This window comes from Ceratotherium simum, chromosome 6 (assembly GCF_057802395.1).
Source record: "Ceratotherium simum simum isolate JZ-2026a chromosome 6, ASM5780239v1, whole genome shotgun sequence".
In the NCBI taxonomy this organism is placed as follows: domain Eukaryota; kingdom Metazoa; phylum Chordata; class Mammalia; order Perissodactyla; family Rhinocerotidae; genus Ceratotherium; species Ceratotherium simum.
In genome coordinates this window covers 62,331,095-62,356,268 of record NC_141905.1, presented here as the reverse complement: position 1 = coordinate 62,356,268, position 25,174 = coordinate 62,331,095, and the positions used below count along the sequence as shown (strand labels likewise).

At 47.6% G+C, this 25,174-nt stretch overlaps 2 protein-coding genes across 9 annotated transcripts in view; one reads left to right on the top strand and one right to left on the bottom strand.

Moving 5' to 3' along the window:
* Positions 1-6,686: 6,686 nt before the first annotated feature.
* Positions 6,687-9,726, bottom strand: HPS6 (HPS6 biogenesis of lysosomal organelles complex 2 subunit 3). The gene is given in 2 exon segments (XM_004444026.3): positions 6,687-7,239; positions 7,242-9,726. Coding segments are annotated over 2 exon segments (2,409 nt in total). The 5' UTR covers positions 9,610-9,726; the 3' UTR covers positions 6,687-7,198.
* Positions 9,727-13,965: 4,239 nt separating this feature from the next.
* Positions 13,966-25,174, top strand: part of ARMH3 (armadillo like helical domain containing 3) — a 190,645-nt gene continuing 179,436 nt past the window's right edge. For 4 of the 8 annotated variants that reach the window (XM_087432487.1, XM_087432486.1, XM_087432485.1 and 1 more), the window contains exon 1: positions 14,528-14,884. In XM_087432487.1, the coding sequence (XP_087288613.1) occupies positions 14,713-14,884 (172 nt within the window). In that variant the 5' untranslated portion in view covers positions 14,528-14,712. The other 4 variants (XM_087432488.1, XM_087432490.1, XM_087432489.1 and 1 more) reach the window with 4 other exon arrangements.

The following is a 25,174-nucleotide window of genomic DNA, read 5'->3' as shown; positions in this document are numbered from 1 at the left end:
AATCTAGTCAGTGATGAGTGGTCACTTGATTTCCCCTCTGGACAACTATCTCAATGATACTCAGGTCAGTATCCCCCATGCCTTGGCCCAAGACACTGACCTGGCTATGTCTACGTCCCCTCTGCCCCTATATCTCCCCTCAGCCTTTCCTTTCCTTCCCTCACTGTAGCCTTCCCACCCCCAGCATCAGAGCTCTGTCCACTTCTGCTAGGGAAGCCCTGTCCTCCAATTCTGAGGCTCCAGGCTGCTCTTAGAGCCTGCCTAAGGCTGTTAGGGGTGGGGGCAATGCCCACCTCTCCCCACTTCCCAGTATAAAACAAAAATAATAGAGTCTTTGAGAAGACTGCATATCACCTTGGAATCTGAGTGGCTGCCAAAGCCTGAGGACCTGAAACCTTTGAAATACCTGATCAGTCTGCTCCACTAGAACTTCCAGCTCAGGGAGGCCCGAGATGAGGTAGATCATCCTCATTCTTGGTGAAAGCCGCCCCCTACTCCCTCTTGCTCAGTTCTTCACAGCTCCTTCCCTTTTCCTTTATTTCCCAAATAATGGAAACCTCTGGGAGACCAGATCTAGACCAGCTGTCCCACTGGCTCTATGCTTTGGCTATAACTCTGGTGAGAGTCCCCAAGGGACTCCCTCTCTGCCCCTTCGTCCATCCTCCCAGCATTCACACCTGAGAGCCTCCTCTGCTCCCCAGACTGAGTGCATTTCCCTGCCTCCTCTAGACCCCTCTCCCCATTCCCATCTGTCTTCTCTCTCTTCTCCTGGTCCAACTCCATCCTCTTACTCATCTCTCTGACTCTGTCTCTCTTCACCTTTGTTTCTGCTTCTTTGCAGAGACCTTTGGAGCCAGGCCCAGGCCCTCCCTCTGGGAATTAGAGGAGAAACTGCTTCAAAACTTCTACCCACAACTGGTGAGTGACCCTGGCCACTCAGCCCTGACCTCACAGCCTGATTCAGTCTCTCTCCCCACCTGAATTTTTGTTTACTAGCAGAAATGGGGACCCATGTAATAATGCAAGCACAGTTTACAATTCACACTGTCAGTTAGCCTTGAAATTGTGATTCTCGAAAATTTTTTTATTTGGGGAGATTCGCCTCCATTTCACATTTTGTGCATAAAGTGAGACTTTAATAATTTTGAATAAGGCCTGAGATCTTATTCCTATATTTCAAATTCATATAAAATATGACCTCACTGTTTCTTCCCAGGAAACTCTCTTGTGCCCTCAACTTCCTCTCCAGTTGGACCAAATTATCCAGGTCAGGCTAGTAGCTGGGGCAGAGTTCCAGCCCTGGAGAAGAAGCATCCTGTCAGTTCAGGACTCCTTTCTTCTGAGTGATACTGCCCTACTACAAGTCCAGGGTCCCTCCCCCTCCCCATGATTTTGCTCCCTGAATTCTACTCTGACATTCGCCTCCTCTCTTGCCCTCAGGGAACCTTAATTTACCACCTCAGAGGCTTCCTCAGGCCTTAGTCAAGAAATGGGGAAGTGTGGGCGCATGTTTGAGGGTATTGAGTGGAGCTGGTGGTGATAAGAGTAACCACCAGGGGGAGCCTGTGCCTAAGAAGACACTGAGTGGGGGCCTAGGGGAGCCACTCTGAGGATTTTTCTTCCTTTTTTTCCCAGGCAGTAAGAGTGCCAGTCATTCCAGCCTGGGGTGGCTCCTTATGGAGCTCGGGGTCTGGAGCTGCCCCCCTACCCACTCTCTGTCTCCCTCTCTTTCCCTGACCACCCTGGGAAAGGGAGAACCAAATTCTGATGCATCTGCACAATATGGAACACTTCCTAAAGACAAATTCCCTGACAGCCATATTCAACGTGGGGATCAATCCTCAGTCCTTTGACCTCACCCCACAACTCCCACTAGCCCCTGCCACCCATCCCTCCCGTAGAACCTCACTGACTCAGGCTTTCCCACCACTCTTCCTCTCCTGGTTTGGGGATCAGGGGGCCCTGAGTAGTAGCAATTATGTCCATTCCTTCCACCTCCACCCCATCTCCCAAGACAGGCCTGGCTCAGTGGCTTCCCCACCCCCACCATCGCCCCAGGTGGCCTGGTTCTTCCTTCAGATCCAGCTGACCTACTTCCATCAATTTTGGATCTGGATCAACCAGTGAATCTGGCCTATGGGAAGTAGGGAAGAAAGCCAGAGAATCCCTAAAGCCCAGAGCCTAATCCCTTCTCACCCCAGGCCATAGGGACCAGTCAGTTCCTGCATCGACAATAATTGAAACTATTACGAGCCTAGTACTGTAATACATGCTGAGGATACAAAAATGCAAATAACCATGGTCTCGCCCTCAAGGAACTTATATACTAATCAGGGAGACAAACAAATAACTAGACAATTACAACATAATTTGATAAATACTTTTTTAGAGGTATGTACTAAGAACTGTGGGAGAACAGGAGAAGGTGCAACTATATCTACTGGGAGTGAGTAGGGAAATCTTAGGAGAGGAGGTCACATCTGAAGCATATCTTAAAGGATTTAGGCCAGGCAGAGAAGACAGTGAAAAGCATGCCAAGCATAAGGCACGGGGCGGGGTGGGGTGGGGTGGAGAACCTAGTGAGATAGGGAACCACAAGTAGTTTAATTAAAAAAAAATTTTTTTTAATTGTTTTTGCTGAGGAAGATTGGCCCTGGGCTAACATCCGTGCTCATCTTCCTTTACTTTATATGGGACGGGCCGCCACAGCATGGCTTGACAAATGGTACATCGGTGTGCGCCCAGGATCTGAACCTGCAAACCCTTGGGCCACCTCAGCGGAGCCCACGCACTTAACCACTACGCCACTGGGCTGGTCCCCCACAAGTAGTTTAAAGTGTGATATATGCTTCAGTGAGTGGGAGAAGGAAGAGTGACTGGAGAGAAGACTGGAAAGAGAGGAAGGGCCAGTCATGAAGGAAGAGATGTTTGTTGAGAATTTGGCCTTTACCCTAAATATTAAAGTAGATGCTGAACTTGATCAGATTTGCTTGTTAGAATACTCTGAGTAAGCAAGGTTAGATTTAAGGAGACAGGGATACCAACTAGGAACCTACTGTAATAGTCTCAATGACAGGTGGCCAGGGCCAGGCCTAGGGCTGGGTCAGGGTATGGGAGGAAAGCAGGAGTGGCTTGGACACTGGCCCACCCTGGCCACCATGTCCAGTTTCCTACAGGCCACATATAAAGGAAGGGGTGGGGCTCTGATCTTCAGCCTTTGCAGGTTGGAGAAGACTTTGGTTGCTGTAGTCCTGTGGTCCAGTCATTGAGCGGCATGGAAATTGTGGTCTGTGTTCAAACAGCGGATCCCCTGGTGAGGGAAGGGAAGTGTAGCACTGGAGCTGAGAATATGGGTGGGCAGTAGGGAGATGAAAAAGGGAGGACTGGGACTCATGGCCACATAGGCAGGTAGAAGAGCCTTAGGCTTTGCTTCCTCTCCTTTGCCCAGACTGCATTCTGGTCTTGCCTTGCTTTAGCTTCACCTTCAAGCTTTCCAGAGGCTGCTGCCAATAAACTTGAGAGAGTTCCACAGGTGAGGCATACCTGTGGAAATGCTCCTACCCACTGGCCTAGGATCCTCTCCCTTACCTACCCAGGGACCTCAGGCTCTCCTACTTCCTCCTGCCCAGTGGCCTTGGACCTGAGACCTTATCCATTGTTCAAAACCTTCAGCTCCTTGGGGCCGGACTGATGGCGCAAGCGATTAAGTGCGCACACTCCGCTGCGGCGGCCCGGGGTTTGCCGGTTCGGATCCCAGGCGTGCACCGACACGCCACTTGTTGAGCAATGCTGTGGCGGTGTCCCATATAAAGTAGAGGAAGATGGGCATGGATGTTAGCCCAGGGCAAGCCTTCCTCAGCAAAAAAAGAGGAGGATTGGCAGATGTTAGCTCAGGGCCCATCTTCCTCACACACACACAAAAAGCTTCAGCTCCAGAACTTCCCCCTTTACCAGGCACCCAAGATCAAGGAGCTTAGCTCCTAGATGTCCCATTTCCCCAGATTCCCAACATACTGTCCAGGGACCCTCTCACATACTGTCCAGGGACCCTCTCTACCTTCTGGCCCTAGAACACTCCCTACCAACCAAAAACCTTGGACTTGGGATCTGCACTCACCTATTCAGAGCCCTCTGACTCAGGAAGACCACACTGGGCCATCTCTCTGATGGCTCTCTCACATACTCCACCAGAACCCAGTCACATGATGATATCTGCATCTCTGAGCTGTTCTCCAAAGTCCTGAGATGTGCTTTGGGGTCACTTCTACCCCCTACATTGGAAGTGGGGCATGAGCAAGAACGAGAGCTGTCAATCGGCCAGTCTGTAAGGGCAGGTGAAAGTTCTCGTCTAAGCCCACCTGCTCCTCTCAAAGCAGCCAGGTTGGGTGGTTCTACATTTGGAGGCCCTACTAGTGGGTGGCCCTGAGGAACTTCCTTGAGCCATACAACTCCGAGGAAAAACCTGGCCCTCTTCTTTTGCCCATGCCCCCAGGGGCCCACTGAGTACAATTCCTTGTACTCCAAGCACAGAAGGAGGCACAAGCCAAGTCTTAGGCTGAGAAGAAACAACCACAATTCAGCAGCAGCATGAACAGGAAGCACATTCCTGCTTTTGTCCTTCCCCAGCTTCCCACTGAGAAGCCATAATGGGCCCAACCTCAAGACCAAGAAAGGAGCCCCTCCCAAACCAGGAAGAGGCTGAGGTAGAGGCCAAGGATGACCTATCCCTAGTTCTGGGTCTCTGTAAAGAGCAGTAGCTTAAGGGCCAGTAGTTTGACTGCTGGTATTGGTAGACACTCTGGCTTCAGGGCCAGGACAAGCGCCATCCAAATTCTGGATGAGGCCAAGGTGCCGTCCCTAGCCTTCAGTGAGGCTGAGGAACCATGCCAGGACTTGGCCACGCAGATGAGCCACTTCAGGGCCTCCATGAGGCTAAGGAGTAATACCAGTCCTAGACAAGGCTGAGGGGCTGCCTCTCTTCTCCGAGAGACTGAAGAACTGTCCCTAGTCCCATAGGAGCCTAAAGGGCCACCTTAAGCCCAGGATGAGGCTGAGCAGAATCCAAGCTGCAGGTCCCAGCTGAGGACAAAGCTGAGTGGCAGTCCTTACCTTGGTCCCAAGCCTTGGACAAGGGATAGCTGGGTCCCCAAGATGATGCTGAGTAGCAGCATCCAGGGTCCTACCCTAAACCCAGAACCAGGCTGAGGGGTCACTTGGGTAGAAGTGGGCATAGGGCCAAGGCCTCTTTGGAGGTGGTCTTGCTGACTAAATCCAAATCTCTGTGCCAGAGATACTCTTGTTTCTTGGCTTAGGGAGTCAGAAGGAATGTGGGGCCCTCCAAACAACCCTGCTCTAGTGACTCATTACTAAGCCAGAGGGCTCTGCAGGTAGCTCTCCTCTCTGTGGTAAATCTTCCCCTGAACCAGGGGCTGCTCCATGAATTCTGAGGGACACAGGCACAGGCCCAGGGCCTGTGGTTCCTACCTACGGTTCCTACTCGGGAACAGGAGTCTTGGGCAAAGGAACGGTGCAGCTCTGCAGATCCCCCTCCTCACAACAGGCTGGAGAAGCTAGCAATGAGACAGGAATGAGAAGTGCATTCAAGCCCAAGCAGGTAGCAGCTACTGGGCTGTACAGTGAGTTGGTTCACATCTTAGAGCTGCTACTTTCTAGTTGACTACCTTTGTCAAGTTATCTAAATCTTGATTTCCTCACCTGTAAAATGGTGATAATCTTAGTAGTTTCCCAATGGGGTTACTAGAAGCATTAAATGAGGAATTATTTAAAGACCAGCCGAGTGCCTGGCACATATTAAATGCTCACAAGTATTAATTATTTTCACTATTGGAAGAGGCCACTTTAGCCAACAGATTCAGATTCAACCATTCCCTCTATAACCCACAACCCTCTGAGACCCTCAGTTGCTCAAAAACACACAAACTGTTTATATATTTCCGGAGTGTTTTCCAACACCAACAACCAAATTTTCTGCGGACACCAATTGGGTGTCCTACAAGTCAATTCAATTCTTTTTTTTTTTTTTTTTTTTAAAGATTTTATTTATTTATTTTTTCCCCCCAAAGCCCCAGTAGATAGTTGTGTGTCATAGCTGCACATCCTTCTAGTTGCTGTATGTGGGACGCGGCCTCAGCATGGCCGGAGAAGCAGCGCGCCGGTGGGAGCCCGGGATCCGAACTCGGGTCGCCAGCAGTGGAGCGCGCTCACTTAACCACCAAGCCACGGGGCCGGCCCAGTCAATTCAATTCTGACACTACCTTGAGTTAGTGCAGACCCTACAGGTTAAGGGCTCAGTCCCACAAGACTGCCCTCACTCCATTCTTTTTGTGTGTGTGTGAGGAAGATTAGCCCTGAGCTAACACCAATGCCAATCCTCCTCTTTTTGCTGAGGAAGACTGGCCCTGGACTAACATCCGTGCCCAAGGTCCTCCACTTTACATGGGACACCGCCACAGCATGGCTTGGTAAGCAGTGCGTCAGCGCACACCCGGGCTCCGAACTCTGGGCGCGCACTTAACCACTACACCACCAGGCCGGCGCCAAAAGAGTGTCTTTTGTTATTCATACCGAGCCCCTTTAGATCACACTTGCATTTATGCTAATGAGGTAATTTAGTGTGGGGACCATTGGCAGATGTTAGCTCAGGGCTGATCTTCCTCACACACACACACACACACACAAAAAGACACTTTTCCAAAAAAAGACACTTTTTTTGTGTGTGTGAGGAAGATCAGCCCTGAGCTAACACCTGATGCCTATCCTCCTCTTTTTTTACTGAGGAAGACTGGCCCTGTGCTAACATCCGTGCCCATCTTCCTCCACTTTACATGGGAGGCCGCCACAGCATGGCTTGACAAGCGGTGTGTTGGTGCGCGCCCGGGATGGGAACATGCAAACCCCAGGCCGGCACAGCAGAGCGTGCATACTTAACCGCTGCGCCACCGGGCCAGCCCCACAAAAGATGCTCTTATCACTCAGGAAATTCCAAGGGTTTTAGGAGCTCTGTGCCAGGACAAAAACCTGAGGACAAAGACCAAATATATTATACTACAATATTTAACATATATATATTTTAAAATTGCTCCAGAAGAGAGAAGAGTATTGCACATACAGGTCCCACCCTGGCCCCCTCCAACTCCTAGGCACACTTCCCTGATCGCTGTGTCCTAGAAAAGATTTTTCAGCCTGTATCAGTCACACAGAGGCCCTGCCCGATAGTGGCCAGGTCTCCAGGCCTGGATGATCCAATGCCTGGAGGGTAGTCATAGGTCCCCGAGGTGGTGCAGGGGGCGGAGTGCCTGGGTCCCATAGGATGTCCTCATATAGGCTTAGAACTGGGCCAGAGGGCTGTCCTCGAGTACCAGTCTGCTCCAGCAGGGCTCTGAGCAAGCCCACAGTGAGAGGGGGCTCTGCCCCGGGTTCAGGGAATGGGGTAGGGGGCTCCAACTCATCTGGGAGGTGTGTCTGCAGTAGAAGCAGGAGTTCAGCTGGAGCTAGGTCTGGTGGGCACAGGCGGCAAAGGAGGGGGAGGTGAGCATCAAGCCGGCGGTGCCGGGCAAATTCAGCCAACAGCAGATTGAAGATCTCACTTCGAAGCAGGGGGCTAGAGGGGCCAAGGGCCAGGCCCGCCTCTAGAGCCTGCTCCCACTGCTCTTTTTGCACCAGCTGCCCCACAGCTTGGAGCACAGCTTTGGGCCGCCCACTGCCCAAGAGCAGTTCTAGCTCCAGTGCCTCAGGTCTAGTCCCCTCCTCACCTAGTACTGCCAGGGCTCTGCGATACAGGGGCAGCCCTGGGCCCCCTGCTCCCCAGCCAGGCCCGCCCTGCTGCTGTGCCAGCTCTACAAAAGGTGGTAGCCATCGTGGCTCCAGCTGGCAGAGGCACTGGCACAGGAGTTCAAAGAGTGGCAGTATCCCATTGGGGGGTTCCTTTCCAGCTGCTGTATCCCCTAGAACCTTCTTCCACACATCAGGGGGAGCTTGGGACCTCAGCTTGCCATTCCCATCTGGCTGGAGCTGCAGGGCCCTGAGGATGGCACCCCAGGCTGCTGTAGGAAGGGCTTGGAAAATGGTGTTGAGCTGGGCCAGCTGGTCTCCCATCAACTCGGTCCTCAGAAGGCGTGCCACTTCATGCTCTGCCAGCTCAGTCCAGCCAGCCTCCTCATCATCCCCAGCCACCAGCTGGGCTTTGAGCTGCTCTAAGCCCCGGTAATCTCGAAGCTCGGTCCTCAGTGTGGTCAACAGTGTAGACGGGGACACGTGGCCCTGGAGGATGGAGGCCAAGGCCTGAGGCGCCCGGAATGTGCTGTTGTGTCTCAGTTCTTCTGGGGTGAGCTGTGCACCCCGCAGGCTCCGCCGCTGGTAGTACTTGCAGGCCTCTTCAAACACCAGGTCTGCAGCTGAAGGCAGCTCAAGGCCCTGTGGGACTTCCCAGCCTACACGAAACAGACCCAAGGCTGAAAGCAAACGAAGACCCCCTCGGGTCTCCAGGTCTTCCTCATTCTCCACACCAGGGGCTGGGGGTTCCAGCAAATGTACTCTGTCTGTGCTTAGAACCTTCCTTTCCAGCAGCTGCCCGCTGCCCATGTCCAGCAGTTCCAATGTGGAGCCCAGCACACAGGCCAGAGTGCCATGAAATGTTCCTAGTGCTGCAGACCCTGCCAGGCCTACAGGTGCCTCCTGCAGGGTGCCCACAGTCCGGGCGCCACCATGGGGCTGCACTAGGCTCACAGTGCCCCTGAAATCAAGCAACAGCAGACCCTGAGGAGTTGGGGCCCAGGTATGTACAGTCAATGGCTGCCTGGGGGTGAGCAGCCCAGGAAGGCATCGGAGCAGGGTCCGGAAGTCCCACGTGTCCCCTCGTCCTGGATTCAGGCTCTTACTGTGGGAGAGGCCAAGACATGGGGCAGCCACCATCACCTTGCCCTTGCCTGGGCTCCAGATGAGCAGAATGTGGCCCACGCCAGGCCAGGTGGTGGCAGTGGGCACCAGGAAGAGGTCTTTGCGGCAGGCTAGCAGCCCGAAAGGCGGGCAGTGGTGCAGCAGGATGTGTGTGAGGCCCAGGTTGGTGCCGGCCTCCCCGCTGGGCTCCAAGGTCCTGACGCACACGCAGTGGCTGAAAGCTGCTGCGGGTGACCCTAGCCGGCCCTCAGCGCCAGCCTGACGCTCCTCGCACCACACCAGGCGGCCTCGGGGCGCCGCCACGGCCACCACGCGGACTCCACCGCCCGGACACAGCTCAGTGCTCTGCAGCAGCCTCCAGCCAGGCCCCACGCCCGCGCCCCACACCTCGACTAGGCCACTCTCCCACACCAGGACCAGCGCCGGTCGCGCCGGCCACGGCAGGAAGAAGGCGTCTAGCGGTGAGGAGTGGCCAGCCGGCCAGGCACGCTCCAGCTCCGGGCCGGGTCCACGCACCGCGACCAGCAGCTGCGGGGCCGGCGCCCCCGGGGGTCGCAGCAGCAGCAGCTGGCGGCCGTCCGGGCTGCAGCGGACTCGGACGGCCGGGTCCCCGGCCAGCACCTCCCGGAGCCGGGCCGCACCGCTGAAGTTGCTCAGGTCCGAGAGCAGGCGCAGAGTCCCCGCACGCTTCATGGTGCCGGCCGCGCCGGAGCACGCCCAGACCCGGCAGCCCCGTGGGGCGAGGCCCAGCTCTCGGCCCCGGGTTCCCGGGGGAGGTGGAGAGTGGGGCTGAGACTTCCGTCCCCCGTCGATGAGGTGCGTCGAAGCCCGGCTTGAGAGTCGGCTCCGCCCCGCCCCGCCCCGCCCCGTCAGGCTAGTTCAGGGCCGGCCCCTGTTCACGCCCCACCGGCGTGACACGGCTCGCCAGGGGAGGAGCCACAGGAGCCTCGCCGGGGGAGGAGCCTCCCGAGCACCCAAGGGCCTCAGCGCCTCTGACCTCTCTGACCCTAGGGACGCTCTCCGAGCTGGGATGTAGGCTCGGAGGCCCCAGGAAGCCGCCCACAGTTTGACTCAGGAATCAGCATTCCAGCCCCGCTGAGTCCTGAACTGAAAGCATCCTACTCCCAAGGCTTTCCTTCCAAGACTCGCTCTCTCGCCTCAACTTATTCATGAAATTTTTATTGAGCGCCTACTAAGTGCCAGGCTCCGAGTAGACGGTCCTGAACAAAATAGAAAACCTTAACCTCATAGAGATGAGAATCTAGTAGAAAATAATAACAATAGCTAATACTTCCATGGTACCTACTGTGTGACAGCCGCAACAAGCCCCTTTTACAGATGAGGAAAATGAAGCAGAGAGATTAAGTAAATTGACCAAGATCACACAGCTATTAAGCGGTTGAGGTAGAGCTGAGATTTCAATCACAGGCAATCTGAGTCCAGAATTGGTGCACCAAACCACTTTACTATATCAACAATTCATCACCAAACTAACAGTTTGCTAGAAATCAAAATTAAAACATACTTTAGGGGCACTGAGTCTGTGTGTAATTTCTCCAGCAACACCTACAAATTGATACACAAGGGTTCTTTCTATCCCTTAACTGCCTTCTCAGGTGATGTGGTATTCCTCTTCCCCCTCAAGTCCACTCCCTCTTGATGAGCCCTGCTTCTCCCTCCCTCTCCCCACAACTTCCCCCTGAAAACCTGCATTCATTTCTATTTCATCAGCCTCATTCTGTCCTCTTGCTCTTAGCATAGAAACACTCTCCAGTCTGTCCTGTGTTATAAGTCACTCTTTCATCCTCATCTCCCCACCTCTACCCCCTCACTTCCTCTCTCTTTCCTTTCAGTCAAGTTTATTGCAAAGATTCTCCAGCATTTGCTGCCTCCACTTTCCCTCCTTCCATTCATTCCTCAAACCACTACTTACCAGGTGTAGATTTTCCTGAGGTCTTCAAGGACATATTTATTTCCTTTTCTCTCTGGGACATTTGACAACATCCTTATTGAAAGTTCCTCCTGTGGTTTCCACAGCATCTTTCTCCTCTCATTTTCCTCTTTTTTAGATAGACTATCTTCAGAATTGTTTGCCATTGGTTCATCTTCCTCCACCATCCTTTAAATGTTGGTGTTTAAATTCTATCTTGGGTCCTTTTTTTTCTTTTACCCTCTTTCTAGGCCATTTCCTCTCTTCTCACGGCTTGAACCATAACCTCTAAGCAATGGCCCCAAAATAATTATCTACAGCCCGGATATCTCTGCTGAGTTCCAGTAAAGGGTATCCGCATGTTTACCTGCATGTATTTCTGCCTGGATGTCTCACAGATGTTTCAATCTCACCATGTCCTAAACATCACCTTCCTGCCCAAATTTGCTCCTCCTCTCCCTAGTTGTCATAGGATTTCTTTCATCTTTGTATCCTCACTTTTATTATCTATTTATTTATTTATTTTTTTGTGAGAAAGATTAGCCCTGAGCTAACATCTGTTGCCAATCCTCCTCTTTTTGCTGAGGAAGATTCACCCTAGGCTAACATCCGTGCCCATCTTCCTCCACTTTATATGGGACGCCACCACAGCATGGCTTGATAAGCTGCGTGTAGGTCAGTGCCCAGGATCCGAACCGGTGAACCTTGGGCTGCTGAAGAAGCAGATCGCGCGAACTCAACCACTACACCACCGGGTCGGCCCCTATCCTCACTTCTAGAGTAGAGCCTGGCACAAAGAAAGACTTCAATAGATATTTGGTGAAGGAATGAGTAAGCTTGAGTGGGCACATGTCTGTGTGTGTGATATAACTTAGGAACCTTTTGGCTAAGAGTTACAGAATAGTTACAGAAATAGGCTATCTTAAGTAAAAGTGAAATTTATTAGGAGAACAAAAAAGGCTCACAGAATCTGCAGGAGAGAGGAAGAACAGGCTTGGAAAATGAGCAGGAACCAAGATGCTCGCTGAAGATCAAGAAATAGGAAGCACAACTGTTTTTCAGCAGGAGTCTTCTGGCCAGCATACACCTGTTATGCATGAATTCTGACCATCCCTTCATTCTGCATCTTTTGATTAAGAGCCGAAGCCATTAGAAGCTGTATCTAGTAGCCAAGCCCAGGTCACATGAAGTCACTTACCTTGGTTGCTCAGGACCTGGTTTTCCACCAAGACTATACCCAAAGGAAGAGGCCCCCAGAATAAGAGGGGATGGGTTCAGTGCTAGATAACTATACCAACTGAACATAGACCTTTTATTATCCCCATTTTTCAGATAAGAAACTAAGGCTCAGAGAGCTCAAGTAATTGTCCAAAGTTACACAGCTAGTAGGCAACAAATCTGGGATTCATTCACAGTATTCCAGAGGTTGTACTCTTACTGACTCAGTGTATGGCTTTCTAAACTTACCCTTGTCTGAATCTGTATTTAATTCACTTGCTGGACATAGGCTTGGGTAGTGTATTGTGTTGCATCACCCTCATACCTTCTCCTCTCCTTTTCTCTTCTCCTCTAAGACTTGACTCCATCTTCATCTTCCTCCAGGAAGCCTCCAGAGATTGACATGGAATTTTCCCTTCTCTGAATTTTCAGGGCATTTACAACTTGAGCCTTTCTAAGTCTGCCCTTGATAATTCACTGTCTGATATTTAAAACATTTGTCTATCTACTTATCACTTTGTTACATAATCTCAGAATTGTATTATTATTTTTTTTTACTCCCAGAATTGAGTATTCAGTAGGTACTCAATAAAGTTTTGTTAAAAGGAAATCAAGTATGGAAAAGGGTTCTTTTAGCTGGACAGGAGGCTTCTAGCTGGTGTTTAGGAAATATTGGAGTTCATCACAAGATGCTTTCCGTTTGCCTCTTCTCACTCTTTTTTAAAGATTTTATTTATTTTTTTTATTTTTTCCCCCCAAAGCCCCAGTGGATAGTTGTATGTCGTAGCTGCACATCCCTCTAGTTGCTGTATGTGGGACTCGGCCTCAGGATGAACGGAGAAGCGGTGCCTCGATGCGCACCCGGGATCCGAACCCAGGCCACCAGCATCGCAGCGCGCGCACTTAACCACCAAGCCACAGGGCCGGCCCTCTCACTCTTTTTTATATTCTATTAAGGTACAACTTTTTACCACTAATCATGTCTTATGCTACTGTGTGACTAGACAAGAAAAATAAAAATCTTCCAGGAAAGAACCTGAGCTTTTGGCTCATTAAGATTTCTTTCCTGGGGGCCAGCCTGGTGGTGTAGTGGTTAAGTTCCAAGCTCTCCACTTCAGCTCCTGGGGTTCCTGGGCCCAGAAACCCAGTGCAGACCTACACCACTCATCAAGCCATGTTGTGGCAGTGACCCACATACAAAATAGAGGATTGGCACAGATGTTAGCTCAGAGCCAATCGTGCTCACCAAAAAAAAAAAAAGAAAAAAAAGATTTCTTTCCTGATAGATCTGGGTTCAAATTCTTCTTCACCTCTTACTAACTCGAGAACATTAGGTGAGCCAATCATTCATAACCTTTGTTTTCTCCTCTGTGAAGTACATACTTCATAACGTCATTATAAGAATTGAATGACACACACTGCCCAGCATATCTTTTTTAATTTTCCATTTTGCGTATGAGAAAACTGAAACTCAAAGAGCTTGTTACTTGCCAAGTTAACACCGCCTTACACGGTGCTTTGCACATAGTAGGTACACAACACATATCTGTTGATTGAATGAGTTTGTTTCCAATCTTTCACTTACAAAGTTGCGATAAACAGCTTGAAACATTATCTATCCAAGCTTTGCCAGTGCTTCTAGAGGATATATTTATTCCTAGAAGTGGAACTGCGGAGTTCAGTCTGCCATATTTAAAAAGAGTGCTACTGCAACTTGCATGTAGAAGACCCTCAATGGATGTTTCTCTTGCTAATTTCTTTCTCGCAATGCATTTCGGGAATTGTAGTCTTCGTGATGCTTGCTGGGAATCGTAGTCTGAGCCAGCGGGCGTGGTCAGGAAGCGGGCGTGGACACACCTATCACGCAGCGGCCTTTAGGACCCTGCGGGGCACGGCCGGCCCGGGAACGGGTCGGGGGAGGTCGGGAGCGCGTCCGTGAGCCCGGAGCGGCGGCGGCGTCGGTGGCGTTGGGAGCGAGCGGGCCGGGTGCGGCGCGGGTGGTGGAGGAGTAGCCCGGGGCTCGGTAAGCGGTGCCGGCCTGGTCCTGTCCCCGAACCTGGCCAACCCCTGTGGGTCTTGCCATAGTAGGCCTTAGCCCCAAGGCGGCTCTGGGGGCGGGGCCTGCGCTCGCCTAGGGGATGACGCGGGTGACGGGGAGGAGAGGGAGGGAACACGGCGGCTGAGGCGGGCTGAGGCTGTGCGTGGTGGGGAGGCTGGGCCCGGGGCGGCGGAGCGGAGCGAGAATCGGCTCGCTCCTCCAGCGGCCGGTCCCTCGCACCGTCCGGTGCCTGTCATGTCCCTCCCGGTTCCTGCTGGGCCCTCCTGGCAGTCGAGGCGGTGACCTTTGACCCCAGCACAGAACTGACCCGGACCTCTCAGGCTGCCCTGCCTCGAGAGCCTCTCTCCTCCGAGGTTGTTCCCGCCCCTGAGTGGCCTTCAGCCCAGCCTGGCCTTGGGGTGAGGCCGTGGGGCAAGACCTCTGAGAAGGGCTAGAGGAAGGCCGGTCTGTCCGAAGTGTTCAGGTGTCCGGAATGGCCCCCATCCTGTCCCTCTTTTCAGTCTCTGACCGGCGGACTTCAGCCCACCCTTCGCACAGAATCAGTGAAACTACCGTGTTTTCTCTGGCTTACTTGATGTGAGCCTGGGAAATGAACCTGTTCTCAGGCAGGTGTGGAGAAGAAACAAGAGGAGGAAAAAAACTGGTTACCTGGGGAAGGAGAGCTATCAGAAGCGGAGGAGTGCTGCCTCTGGAGAATGGGGAAGTAGAAGGGTCATCAGACCCTTCCCAGTTCTTTCTCTCCAGAAAAAGTTTTGAACTTAGTGAGAGCTGTTTCTTTGCTGTTCTGAGCTCTCAGTGGCTTTGTAAACCAGGGCAAATATGGTTTGTGTCCCTTCCCTTAACTTAGCACAAGTTAATTGGAATTATTTTGGCTGTGCCTTTAGTTGGATTTGTGTGCACAGCACTTCCTATGTGAAGGCTTTTGGGATACCGGATCAGTCTAGAGAAAGGTGGATCCTTCTTGCCAGGGTTGTAAAGGGGGAATTCCCATTCTTAGTGAATAAGAGAGCCTTTAAGGCGTTTTCATTGGATGTTTAGGCTTTATATAATTCATTCACTGGTTCAACATTTGTATAATAATGAAATAACCCACAAAAACTCAAAGCAGTTGTTGGGAAAGTTGGAATTTCACATAGAGCCAAGTTCAAGAATCCATAAAATTTGGGGAAAATGGCCAAATAACAGATTGATCTAGGATATATGAGGGTGAACTGTTTATTCAGCACACATTTATTGAGCACTAACTGTGTAACTGGGGTTAGAAATATGAGTATCTTTCCTCAAGGACATCAGAGGGACATATTCATATGAAAATTGTAGTGCTGTGTGTTACATATCCCTATGAAAGAATTTGTACAGTGAAGGGAATACTGCCACTGCCTGGGAGAGTCAGAAATCTTCATAGGGAGGAGATACTTGAGTTGGGTGTTGAAGGATGAGTAGGAGCTTGCACAAGTAAGGAAAGGCATTTCAGCATGTGCAAAGGCATGGTGAAAGTGTGAGGGGGAAGAAAATAATATGATGTTTAAGTGTCAGAAATTTGTCCCAAACAGGATGTGTGGTGGGGAAATTGCCAGGAGGTGAGACTGAAAGAGAGTAGGGAATCATTGGAGCTTTTTGTTAGGCAGTGACAGAATTACAGATTAATGTAATGAGAAATGAGATAGTGAGACTAATTAAAGTTGTAGTTGACTGTGAGTCTGAATAAAGTCTGGCAGTGGGAATGAAGAGGAAGGGAATGGACTTTAGAAATATTTCTGAGATAGATGCAACAGGATTTAGTGACTGGGGAGAGAGAGTGGGTTAAGGTTTCTCATTTGAGAGCTTGAGTGAATGGAAATTTCATTAATCAGGATATGGATTAGAAAAAGTAGAGCAGGTTTTTTAAGGGTTGGGTGGCTAAGGAAAGAGCTATAGAGGAGATAGTCTGGTATGCTGAGATCACGTTGCTTGTGGGATGTGTGCGTAGAGATGTTAGTAGGCAGCTGGAAGTAAGGAGGCCTGGTGAGCTTAATATCTTGGCAGTAGCTCTGAGTAAGTGAGGGCATATATGAAAAAAATCCTGGGAAAAAATAATGTTTATTTTGTTTGTTTATAAGGAAGTATCAGAATATGCACTTCTTCCATTTAATATTGAGTTTCTCAAGGCAGAGACCATAATTTAGTAATTTTGGGTCGCCTTTTTGTCTTATACTATGCCTGTGTTATTATAAGGTCTCGATAAATGTGAGTTATTAAGCTAGCAGGAAATCAGTTTACTTTGCAAGGTTGCAGTTACCTTTTGGACTTTCTTTAAGAAGATTATGGGAGTCTGTCTTATAATTTTCATTTTATACTTACTTGGTATTCAGGAGGCTTGTATGGTTCAAAAGGAAAGGAAATGAAGAAGATATGAGTGATGTGCTGCTTGAGGAAATTCAGGGCTTGAGCAGGAGATAGACAGTATTAATTTACAAGAGGCTCCTGCTTATTGAAAAGAGGATCTTACGATGAATTCTCATTCTGGGAGATGTCAGAAAGATGTGATTTTCAGTCAGTTTCCTGAAATCCTATCAGTTTGGAGTTGGTTCCTCCTTCTGAAGGTGCAAGTGCTTTCCTTCTTGTGTAAAATAATTTGAAAGAGAACCTGAGGTAGTCATGTTTATTTAAACATCTTCATTTGTATTATTAGTTTGTGAAAGTAGGCAGACTCGGGAGATTCTGAGGGGAGCAGATTGAATTCTCTTCTGTGAAACTGGTTCACCTCTAGTCCTGATAGACAATGGCTGATGCCTAGAGTAGAGAGCCGGGAAATTCCTGGTTTTGCCACTTGCTGGTTAGTCTGGGGAAAGTCCCTGAATGACTTCTTCTTTTAAGTGTAGGCTAAACAACCATTCTGAGGTGAGCACTGTCCAGAGCACACACAAGATATGGACGCTGCCCCATAGTGGCTCATGTGCTTGCTGAGTCAGGCTGGTTTTGTCCTAGTATCTAGAAAATAAGAATGATGCTTGTCAGATGATGTCCTGAGTTGACTGACTTTTCTTGGATAAAGTGGGAATGTTCATATTATGGATATCACTTTGGAGTTTCCATAGAACTTTAACTGAATCTGGATTTTGAATGTTTTGCTAGTCAACACCTGATTTTTTGCACTAACAGCATATTCTGATAGAAGGGCTACCAGAGGGGAAGATTTAGTGGCTTTACTACTTACTAGCTGTGTTACTTTTGGCAAAGTAAAATCCTCATTGTAAAATTATGGTAATAGTGCCTACTTCATCTGGTTGTTGTAAGGATTAAATACAGTATATTTAAAGCACTTAGAACAGCGCTAAGTATATAGTGAGTACTCAGTAGTGTTGTTTATTATTTGTTATTATTTGTTTAGGATTTGGAAGAATGAGTGATGAATTCCATCCCCAGGAATTAAAAAAAGAAAAGTGATAGAGTAAGGGGATGGTAGCCCGTCCTGGAGCTCTCCATGCAGGGAATTCAGAGAAGTGGCTTCAAGAATGCAGGCCTCTGTTTTCATTTTGGAGATATAAAAGACTTGGAGTGACTAGCACTAAAAATCCATTAAAATGGAAAGGAGTTATATGCTTGTTTTATAGCCAGTCTGTAGGGTGGAATTGGGGGAACCTGTGTTCCATGCTATGAGAGAAGCTATGGCAAGGAACCACGTGGAACAGTCGGATGAGAATCCAGCAAATGAACTATATCCTTGTGACCTTCAGAAAGGAAGAGGCATGTTAGGAACTAGTTTGAGAAATACAGGGTTAGGGTTTGGAGGTAGAAATACCCTACATTCTCTTAAATGCTTATAGTGCTAGTGTTTACCTCCAGGGAGTGTGGTATGCCTTGCAGAAGAACTTAGCAAGAGCAGATAACTTCTGCCTAAAGATTAAAAATCACCCCAAAACCTTTACATCTAGAGGAAGTAGGGAACTTTTAGGAGAGTCAGGGCAGGAGACTGTTTCTGGCTTTATAAACATATTGCCTCTTCTTGTGTATTGGATAAATGGCTCATGGTCAGACAATGGTGATATTTGAATCAGCCAACTCCTGGGCAGGTAGGATTTTCATCTCCTTCACGAAGCATTGTGCATTAGTATAGTCAGTGTGTCTTGTACTGATCTTTCACAGGTGGGCAAACTGGGATTAAGATCCTAAGGGAAGGGGATCCGTTGATGAGTTAACATGGGGAAAATGAGGGGCCGGCCCAGTGGCATAGCGCTTAAGTGCACGCGCTCTGCTTCGCTGGGGGTTCGCAGGTTCTGAGGCCCGGCGCGCACTGACGCGCTGCTTGTCAAGCCATGCTGTGGCGGTGTCCCATATAAAGTAGAGGAAGGTGGGCATGGATATTAGCCCAGGGTCAGTCTTCCTCGGCAAGAAGAGGAGGATTGGCATCGGATGTTAGCTCAGGGCTGATCTTCCTCACCAAAAAAAAAAGAAAAAAAAAATGGGGAAAATGAGATGGAGGTAGGTGGGGGTTGCTCCAGTGCCTTTTTTAGAGATAGCAGAAGTTTTATTCATCCTTTCAAAATCATCTCCTGTCCAGATGCTCCTTTCCTTTCAAAGCCTTATTTAAGGCCTTGATGAGTACTTCTCAAACTTTAGTGAGCATCAGAATTACTTGGGGCAGGGTTTATCAGCCTTGGCGCTATTGACATATTAGGCTGGATAGTTCTTTGTTGTGAGGACTTCCATGTGCATTGTAGGATGTTTAGTGGCATCCCAGTAAATGCCAGTAGTATCTCCCCTCCCAGTTGTGACAGCCAAAAATGTCTCCAGGCATTGGTGTCCCCTGGGAGGCAAAATTGCCATAGTTGAAAACCTCTGACCTTGGGTGATTATTAAAAATGTAGACCCCTGGTCCTTATCTTGAAAAGTCTGTTTCAGTAGTGGGGAAGGGGGCATAGGAATCTACATTTTCAGGAGGCACCCCAGGAGATTCTGAAACAGATGATCACAGCTCTTCAGTGGTAAAGCATATTCACTCCTAAGGTGAAGGCTGTACAGACTTATACTTGACTTGCGCTTCGTTTCATCTTTCTGTCTTGTTTTACTGTATCTTGCCATTCATTTTCAAGTTTCGGGGGAGACTTATCCTCAGAGCTTTGACTAAGCTCAATTAAAATAGTATCAATTAAATCCTGTAGTGGGTATCAGTGTATTTCAGCATTTTTTTTTTCCACTTACCATATTGGATACATATGACTTGACTAGACACTCGGATTCTTCTCCGGTTTTTCCTTTCAAGTTTTCTACCATTCCATTCACTTGTCTCTCTCTCTTTTCCACTTTACCGTTATCGATATTTATATACATAAGCGTGCATCAGATAGTTATCTTTTGCTTTCTATCATAGCACTTCTACCCACTGGCAAACTAGAGTGGTGCAACTCAAGGTATCTGGACATTCCAAAGTTTGTTCGTTAAGGTTGGTGAGTGTATACTCCTCCTCCTCACTCACCTGGATCCTCTTCACAGTTTCTCTGCAGATCCCCAGCTTTGTTTATGTGTAGGTTACTCTACTTCTGCTCATTCCTCTGCCTGTTGAAAGACCGTATAGAATAGTCGTTAAGAGCAGGGACTGTAACATCAGTTGTCTGGGTTTGAGTCCCTACTCACACTTAACACTGGCAAGTTTTTTTTTTTTTTAATGTCATAATAGTTGTACATTATTGTTTGTCAGTCACCATATAAAGGCATCTCTTCACCCCTTGTGCCCACCTCCCAACTCTCTTCCCCTAGTAACCACCAAACTGTTTTCTCTGTCCGTATGTTAGTTTATCTTCCACATATGAGTGAAATCATATGGTGTTTGTCTTTCTCTGTCTGGCTTATTTTGCTTAACATAATACGCTTCAGGTCCATCCATGTTGTTGCAAGTGGGAAGATTTTGTCTTTTTTTATGGCTGAATAGTATTCCATTGTATATATATACCATATCTTTCTTCTTTATCCAATCATCAGTCGAGGGACACTTGGGTTGCTTCCATGTCTTGGCTATCGTGAATAATGCTGCAATGAACATAAGGGTGCATAAGCCTCTTTGGATTGTTGATTTCAGGTTTGTTGGGTAAATACCCAGCAGTGGGATGGCTGATCATAAGGTATTTCTATATTTAATTTTTAGAGGAATCTCCGTACTGTTTTCCATAGAGGCTGCACCAGTTTGCGTTCCCATCAGCAGTGAATGAGGGTTGCCGTTTCTCCACAGCCTCTTTAGCATTTGTTTTTTTTTTTGTCTTGGTGATTATAGCCATTCTAACGGGTGTAAGGTGATATCTTAGTGTGGTTTTGATTTGCGTTTCTCTGATAATTAGTGATGTTGAACATCTTTTCATGTGCCTATTGGCCGTCCGTATATTTTCTTTGGAGAAGTGTCTATTCATTTCCTCTGCCCATTTTTTAATCAGATTCTTTGTTTTTTTCCCTTCAGTTGTGTGAATTCTTTATACATTATGGAGATTAATCCCTTGCCGGCTATATGATTTGGAAATATTTTTTCCCAGCTCGTGGGTTGCCTATTCATTTTGATCCTGGTTTCGTTTGCCTTGTAGAAACTCTTTAATCTGATGAAGTCCCATTTGTTTATTTTTTCTTTGGTTTCCCTTGTCTGAGTAGACATGGAATTCGAAAAGATCCCTTTATGGCCGATGACGAATAGTTTACTGCCTATATTTTCTTCCAGGAATTTTATAGTTTCAGGTCTCACCTTCAGGTCTTTGATCCATTTTGAGTTAACTTTTGTGTATGGGTCTTTTTTTTGAATCCATCCCCCCAGTCTGTGTCTTTTGATTGGAGAACTCAATCCATTTACATTTAGAGTCATTATTGATATTTGAGGGCTTAATGTTGGTATTTTATCACTCATTTTCCAGTTCTGCATTTCCTTTGTTTCTCGTCCCTTTGTCATTGACTTTTGCGGGCTTTACTACTATATGCCTCGTCCCGTGTGTTTCGGACTACCAATTTAGTTTGGTAGTTCTGTATGATGGTTTTCTTAGTTTTCTCTTTATTTGTCATATGTGTCTCTGTTCTGATTATTTGTGTAGTGGTAATGATGAGGTTTGTATAAAAAAATCTTGTAGATGATATAGTCCCTTTTCCTGTGGCCTCCTGTTTCCTTAGCCCTTGTCGATTCCATCCATTTCCTCTTCCCCTTCTAAGTTATTATACTCACAACTTATTCCATCTTGTGTTGTGAGTTTGTGGTTAAAGTGATGAGGTTATATTTATTTTTGGTGTTTTCTTTCCGTTTATCTTTGATATTCTATTTAAATGTTTGCTAACCTATTCTGATAGAGAGCTGCAGTTTTTCTGATTTTATCTCCCTACTTTTCTCCTTGCTCAAGGCCTTGTATCCCCTTTCTCTTTTTATTTTCAGGCTTGAGGGCCATCTTGAGCATTTCTTGTAGTGGGGGTCTTGTGGCAATCAACTCCCTTAGCTTTTGTTTATCTGGGAAAGTTATTATTTCTCCATCATATCTGAGGGATATTTTTGCTGGATAGAGTATTCTTGGCTGAAAGTTTTTGTCTTTCAGAATTTTGAATATATCATTCCAGTCTCTCCTAGCCTGTAAGGTTTCTGCTGAGAAATCTGCTGAGAGCCTGATAGGAATTCCTTTGTAGTTTTTTTTTTTTGTCTTGCTGCCCTTAATATTTTTTCTTTATCATTGCCTTTTGCTGGCTTTACTACTATATGCCTTGCAGAGGGTCTTTTTATGTTGATATACTTAGGAGATCTGTTGACTTCATTCGCTTGTATTTCCAGCTCCTTCCCCAGGTTTGGGAAGTTCTCAGCTATTATTTCTTTGAACAAGCTCTCTGCTCCTTTTTCCCCCTCTTCTCCCTCTGGAATATGTATAATCCTTATGTTGCATTTCCTAATTGAGTTGGATATTTCTCCGAGAATTTTTTCACTTATTTTTAGTTTTAGTTCTCTCCCTCCTCAATCTGGAGCATTTCTGCATTCCTATCCTCTATATTGCTAATTCTTTCCTCCATATTGTCAGCTCTATTCTTTAAAGATTCCAGATTTTTCTTTGTCTCCTCCATTGTGTTTTTCATCCCCAATATTTCTGATTGGTTTTTCTTTATAGTTTCAATCTCTTTTATGAAGAAGTTCCTGATTTCATTGAACTGTCTATCTGTATTTTCTTGTAACTCATTGAGTTTTTTTGTGATAGCTATTTTGAATTCTCTCTCATTTAAATTATAAATTTCTGTGCCTTCAGGATTGATTTCTAGGTGCTTGTCATTTTCCTTCTGGTCTGGAGATTTAATATGTTTTTGCGTATTGTTTGATGGCGTCAGTTTGCTTTTCCTCATAATGATAATATCTGGTCATAGCTTCTACCTGCTGCCACTGGGTGGGGGTCAAGAGCTGTGTATTCTGAGCCATCCGTCATCCGTGGGCGCTCTGGCCAACTGGTAGAGCTGAAGCGCCAGGCAGGAGGAGGGGCACTTTCTTCCACCTGCCTGATCCCGGGGCTTCTCGCTCTTCTCTTGTTATCTGCTTTCCGGGGGTAGTAGCTTGATGAAGACACCCCTGCAACTGTTCAGTCCCCTCCATGTGGGAGTTTCCCACGGGTTGTGAGGGAACTTGAAGAGTGACGGTTTTCCCGTGGAGGGCTGCCTTTCCCTCCCTCCTCTGATAGCCACATGGTCCTGGTCCTGGGGTCACTGCCATTGGGGATGGAGAGGAGTTCTCCTTACCTCCTTCCACTTCCTCTGGGGGTTCCAGCACCTCCACCTTCAGATGTAAGGCTGTGTTGGTCTCTCAGACGTCTTTTGTGTTGTGTGAATGTCCTCTGTTGGTATATGAGTGTCCTTTTTCTTGTATCTTAGTGGGGAGAGCCTGAGGGGAGTGCTCACTTGCCGTGATGCTGATATCACTCCCCAAGTTTTTTGTTGTTGTTGTTGAGGAAGATTTGTCCTGAGCTAACATTTGTGCCAGTCTGCCTTTATGTTGTATGTGGGTCACCCCCACAGCATGGCTGATGAAGGGTGTAGGTCCGCGCCCGGGATCTGAACCTGTGAACCCGGGCTGCCAAAGTGCAGCATGCCGAACTAAACCGCTATGCCACGGGTCCAGCCCCGCAAGTTTTTTTTTTTAGCTATCTCGTGTTTTAGTTTTCTTATTGTAAAGTTCCTGGATCATAGGTTTGTTGTGAGGATACAATGAATTAATGTATATAAAGTGATTAGAACAGTGCTTGGTACATAGTAAGTGCTAAATAAGTGTTACTCTTTGGTTGTTATTTTATTTTATTTTTTTATAATTTTATTGATTTATTTTTCCCCCAAAGCCCCAGTAGATAGTTGTATGTCATAGCTGCACATCCCTCTAGTTGCTGCATGTGGGACGCGGCCTCAGCATGGCTGGACAAGTGGTACGTCGGTGCACGCCCGGGATCCGAACCCGGGCCACCAGCATCGGAGCACGCGCACTTAACCGCTAAGCCACGGGGCCGGCCCTTTGGTTGTTATTTTAGATTGGTGTCCTGAGTATGCAAGTTGGGGACTCCACCAGACTCTTTTCTGGTGTTCTGCTTGGGTGCTGTTAAATTTTCATATATATATATATGGGTCCCTGCCACAGCATGGCGAACAAGTGATGTAGGTGTGCACCCAGGATCTGAACCCACCAACGCAGGCCGCTGATGTGGAGCACACCAAACTTAACCACTAGGCCATGGGGCCAGTCCCCCCATAGTTTTGCCTTTTGTGAACTTCATATAAATGGAATCATTAGTTTATAGTCTTTTCTTTTGAATGTTTTTCATTCAACCTCGGTGAAATTTTTCAATATTGTTTCAATAATTTGTTCTTTTAAGTTTCTGTGTAGCATTCTATTGTATGAATATGTTATAATTTTCCCATTCTGCTGATGGACATTTGAATTCTCTTCATGTATAAAAAAAACTCTCAGGGGCCGGCCCCGTGGCTTGGCGGTTAAGTGTGCACGCTCGCCTACTGGCGGCTTGGGTTTGGATCCGGACGCCCTCCGACGCACCGCTTGTCGGCCATGCTGAGGCGGCGTCCCACATACAACAACTAGAAGGATGTGCAGGTATGACATACAGCTATCTGCTGGGGCTTTGGGGAGAAAAAGGGAAAAAAGGAGGAGGATTGGCGACAGATATTAGCTCAGGGCCGGTCTTCCTCAGCAAAAAGAGGAAGATTGGCATGGATGTTAGCTCAGGGCTGATCTTCCTCACACACACACAAAAAAACTCTCAGAAACAGAAAACACCCACTTTGATAAACTTTACAAAAACATTTCAAAAAGGGAATGTTTATACTTTAGTGTAGGCACTCTCGCATTTCTGTTTGTTGAATATGCCAAGTGTTCAAATCTTGGAGGCTTTGCATTTGCCATTCCCTCTATCTGGAACACTTTCCCAGGATTTTCACATGGCTGTTTCCTTCCAGTTATTCTGATCTCAGCCCTTGTATCACTTCTCACAGAAGCCTACTTTAATCTCCCAATTAATATAGTCCCACTAGATAATTTGTCATCAAGGTACTTATCACTATTTCAACTTAACTTGTTTGTTGTCTTTCTCCCTGCTATTAGAATGAAAACTCTGTGAGAGCAGGGATCTTGTCATCTTGTTCACTGTTTTATCCCTGGTGCTTGGCATCTAAAAGGTGCTCAATAAATATTTGTTGAATGAATGAATGAATGCCTGCTCTATGTGTATGTTTTTTTCTTTCTAGATGATGGGCACATTTATTTGTATTTATTTTTGTTCTTTCCCCTTTTTTTCTTTTCTGTCCCCTCACCGTTTTCTTTTCTTATATACTGGTTGAAATGTTTTAGGGTGTTTACTTCAGCGTCTACCTACAGTAGTGTTTTGGAGCCTCCTTCAACAGTGAAGAGAGAGTGATACTTACTAACAGTCCATTGTAAGTGTGAACCTAGAACCCCAGACCGTTAAATTTGGAAGCCTAAGGAGAGCTGTTCTGTGTGGTTTTTTTTCCAGCTTTATTGAGATACAATTGATATATATCATTGTGTAACTTTAAGGTGTACAATGGGATGATTTGATATACAT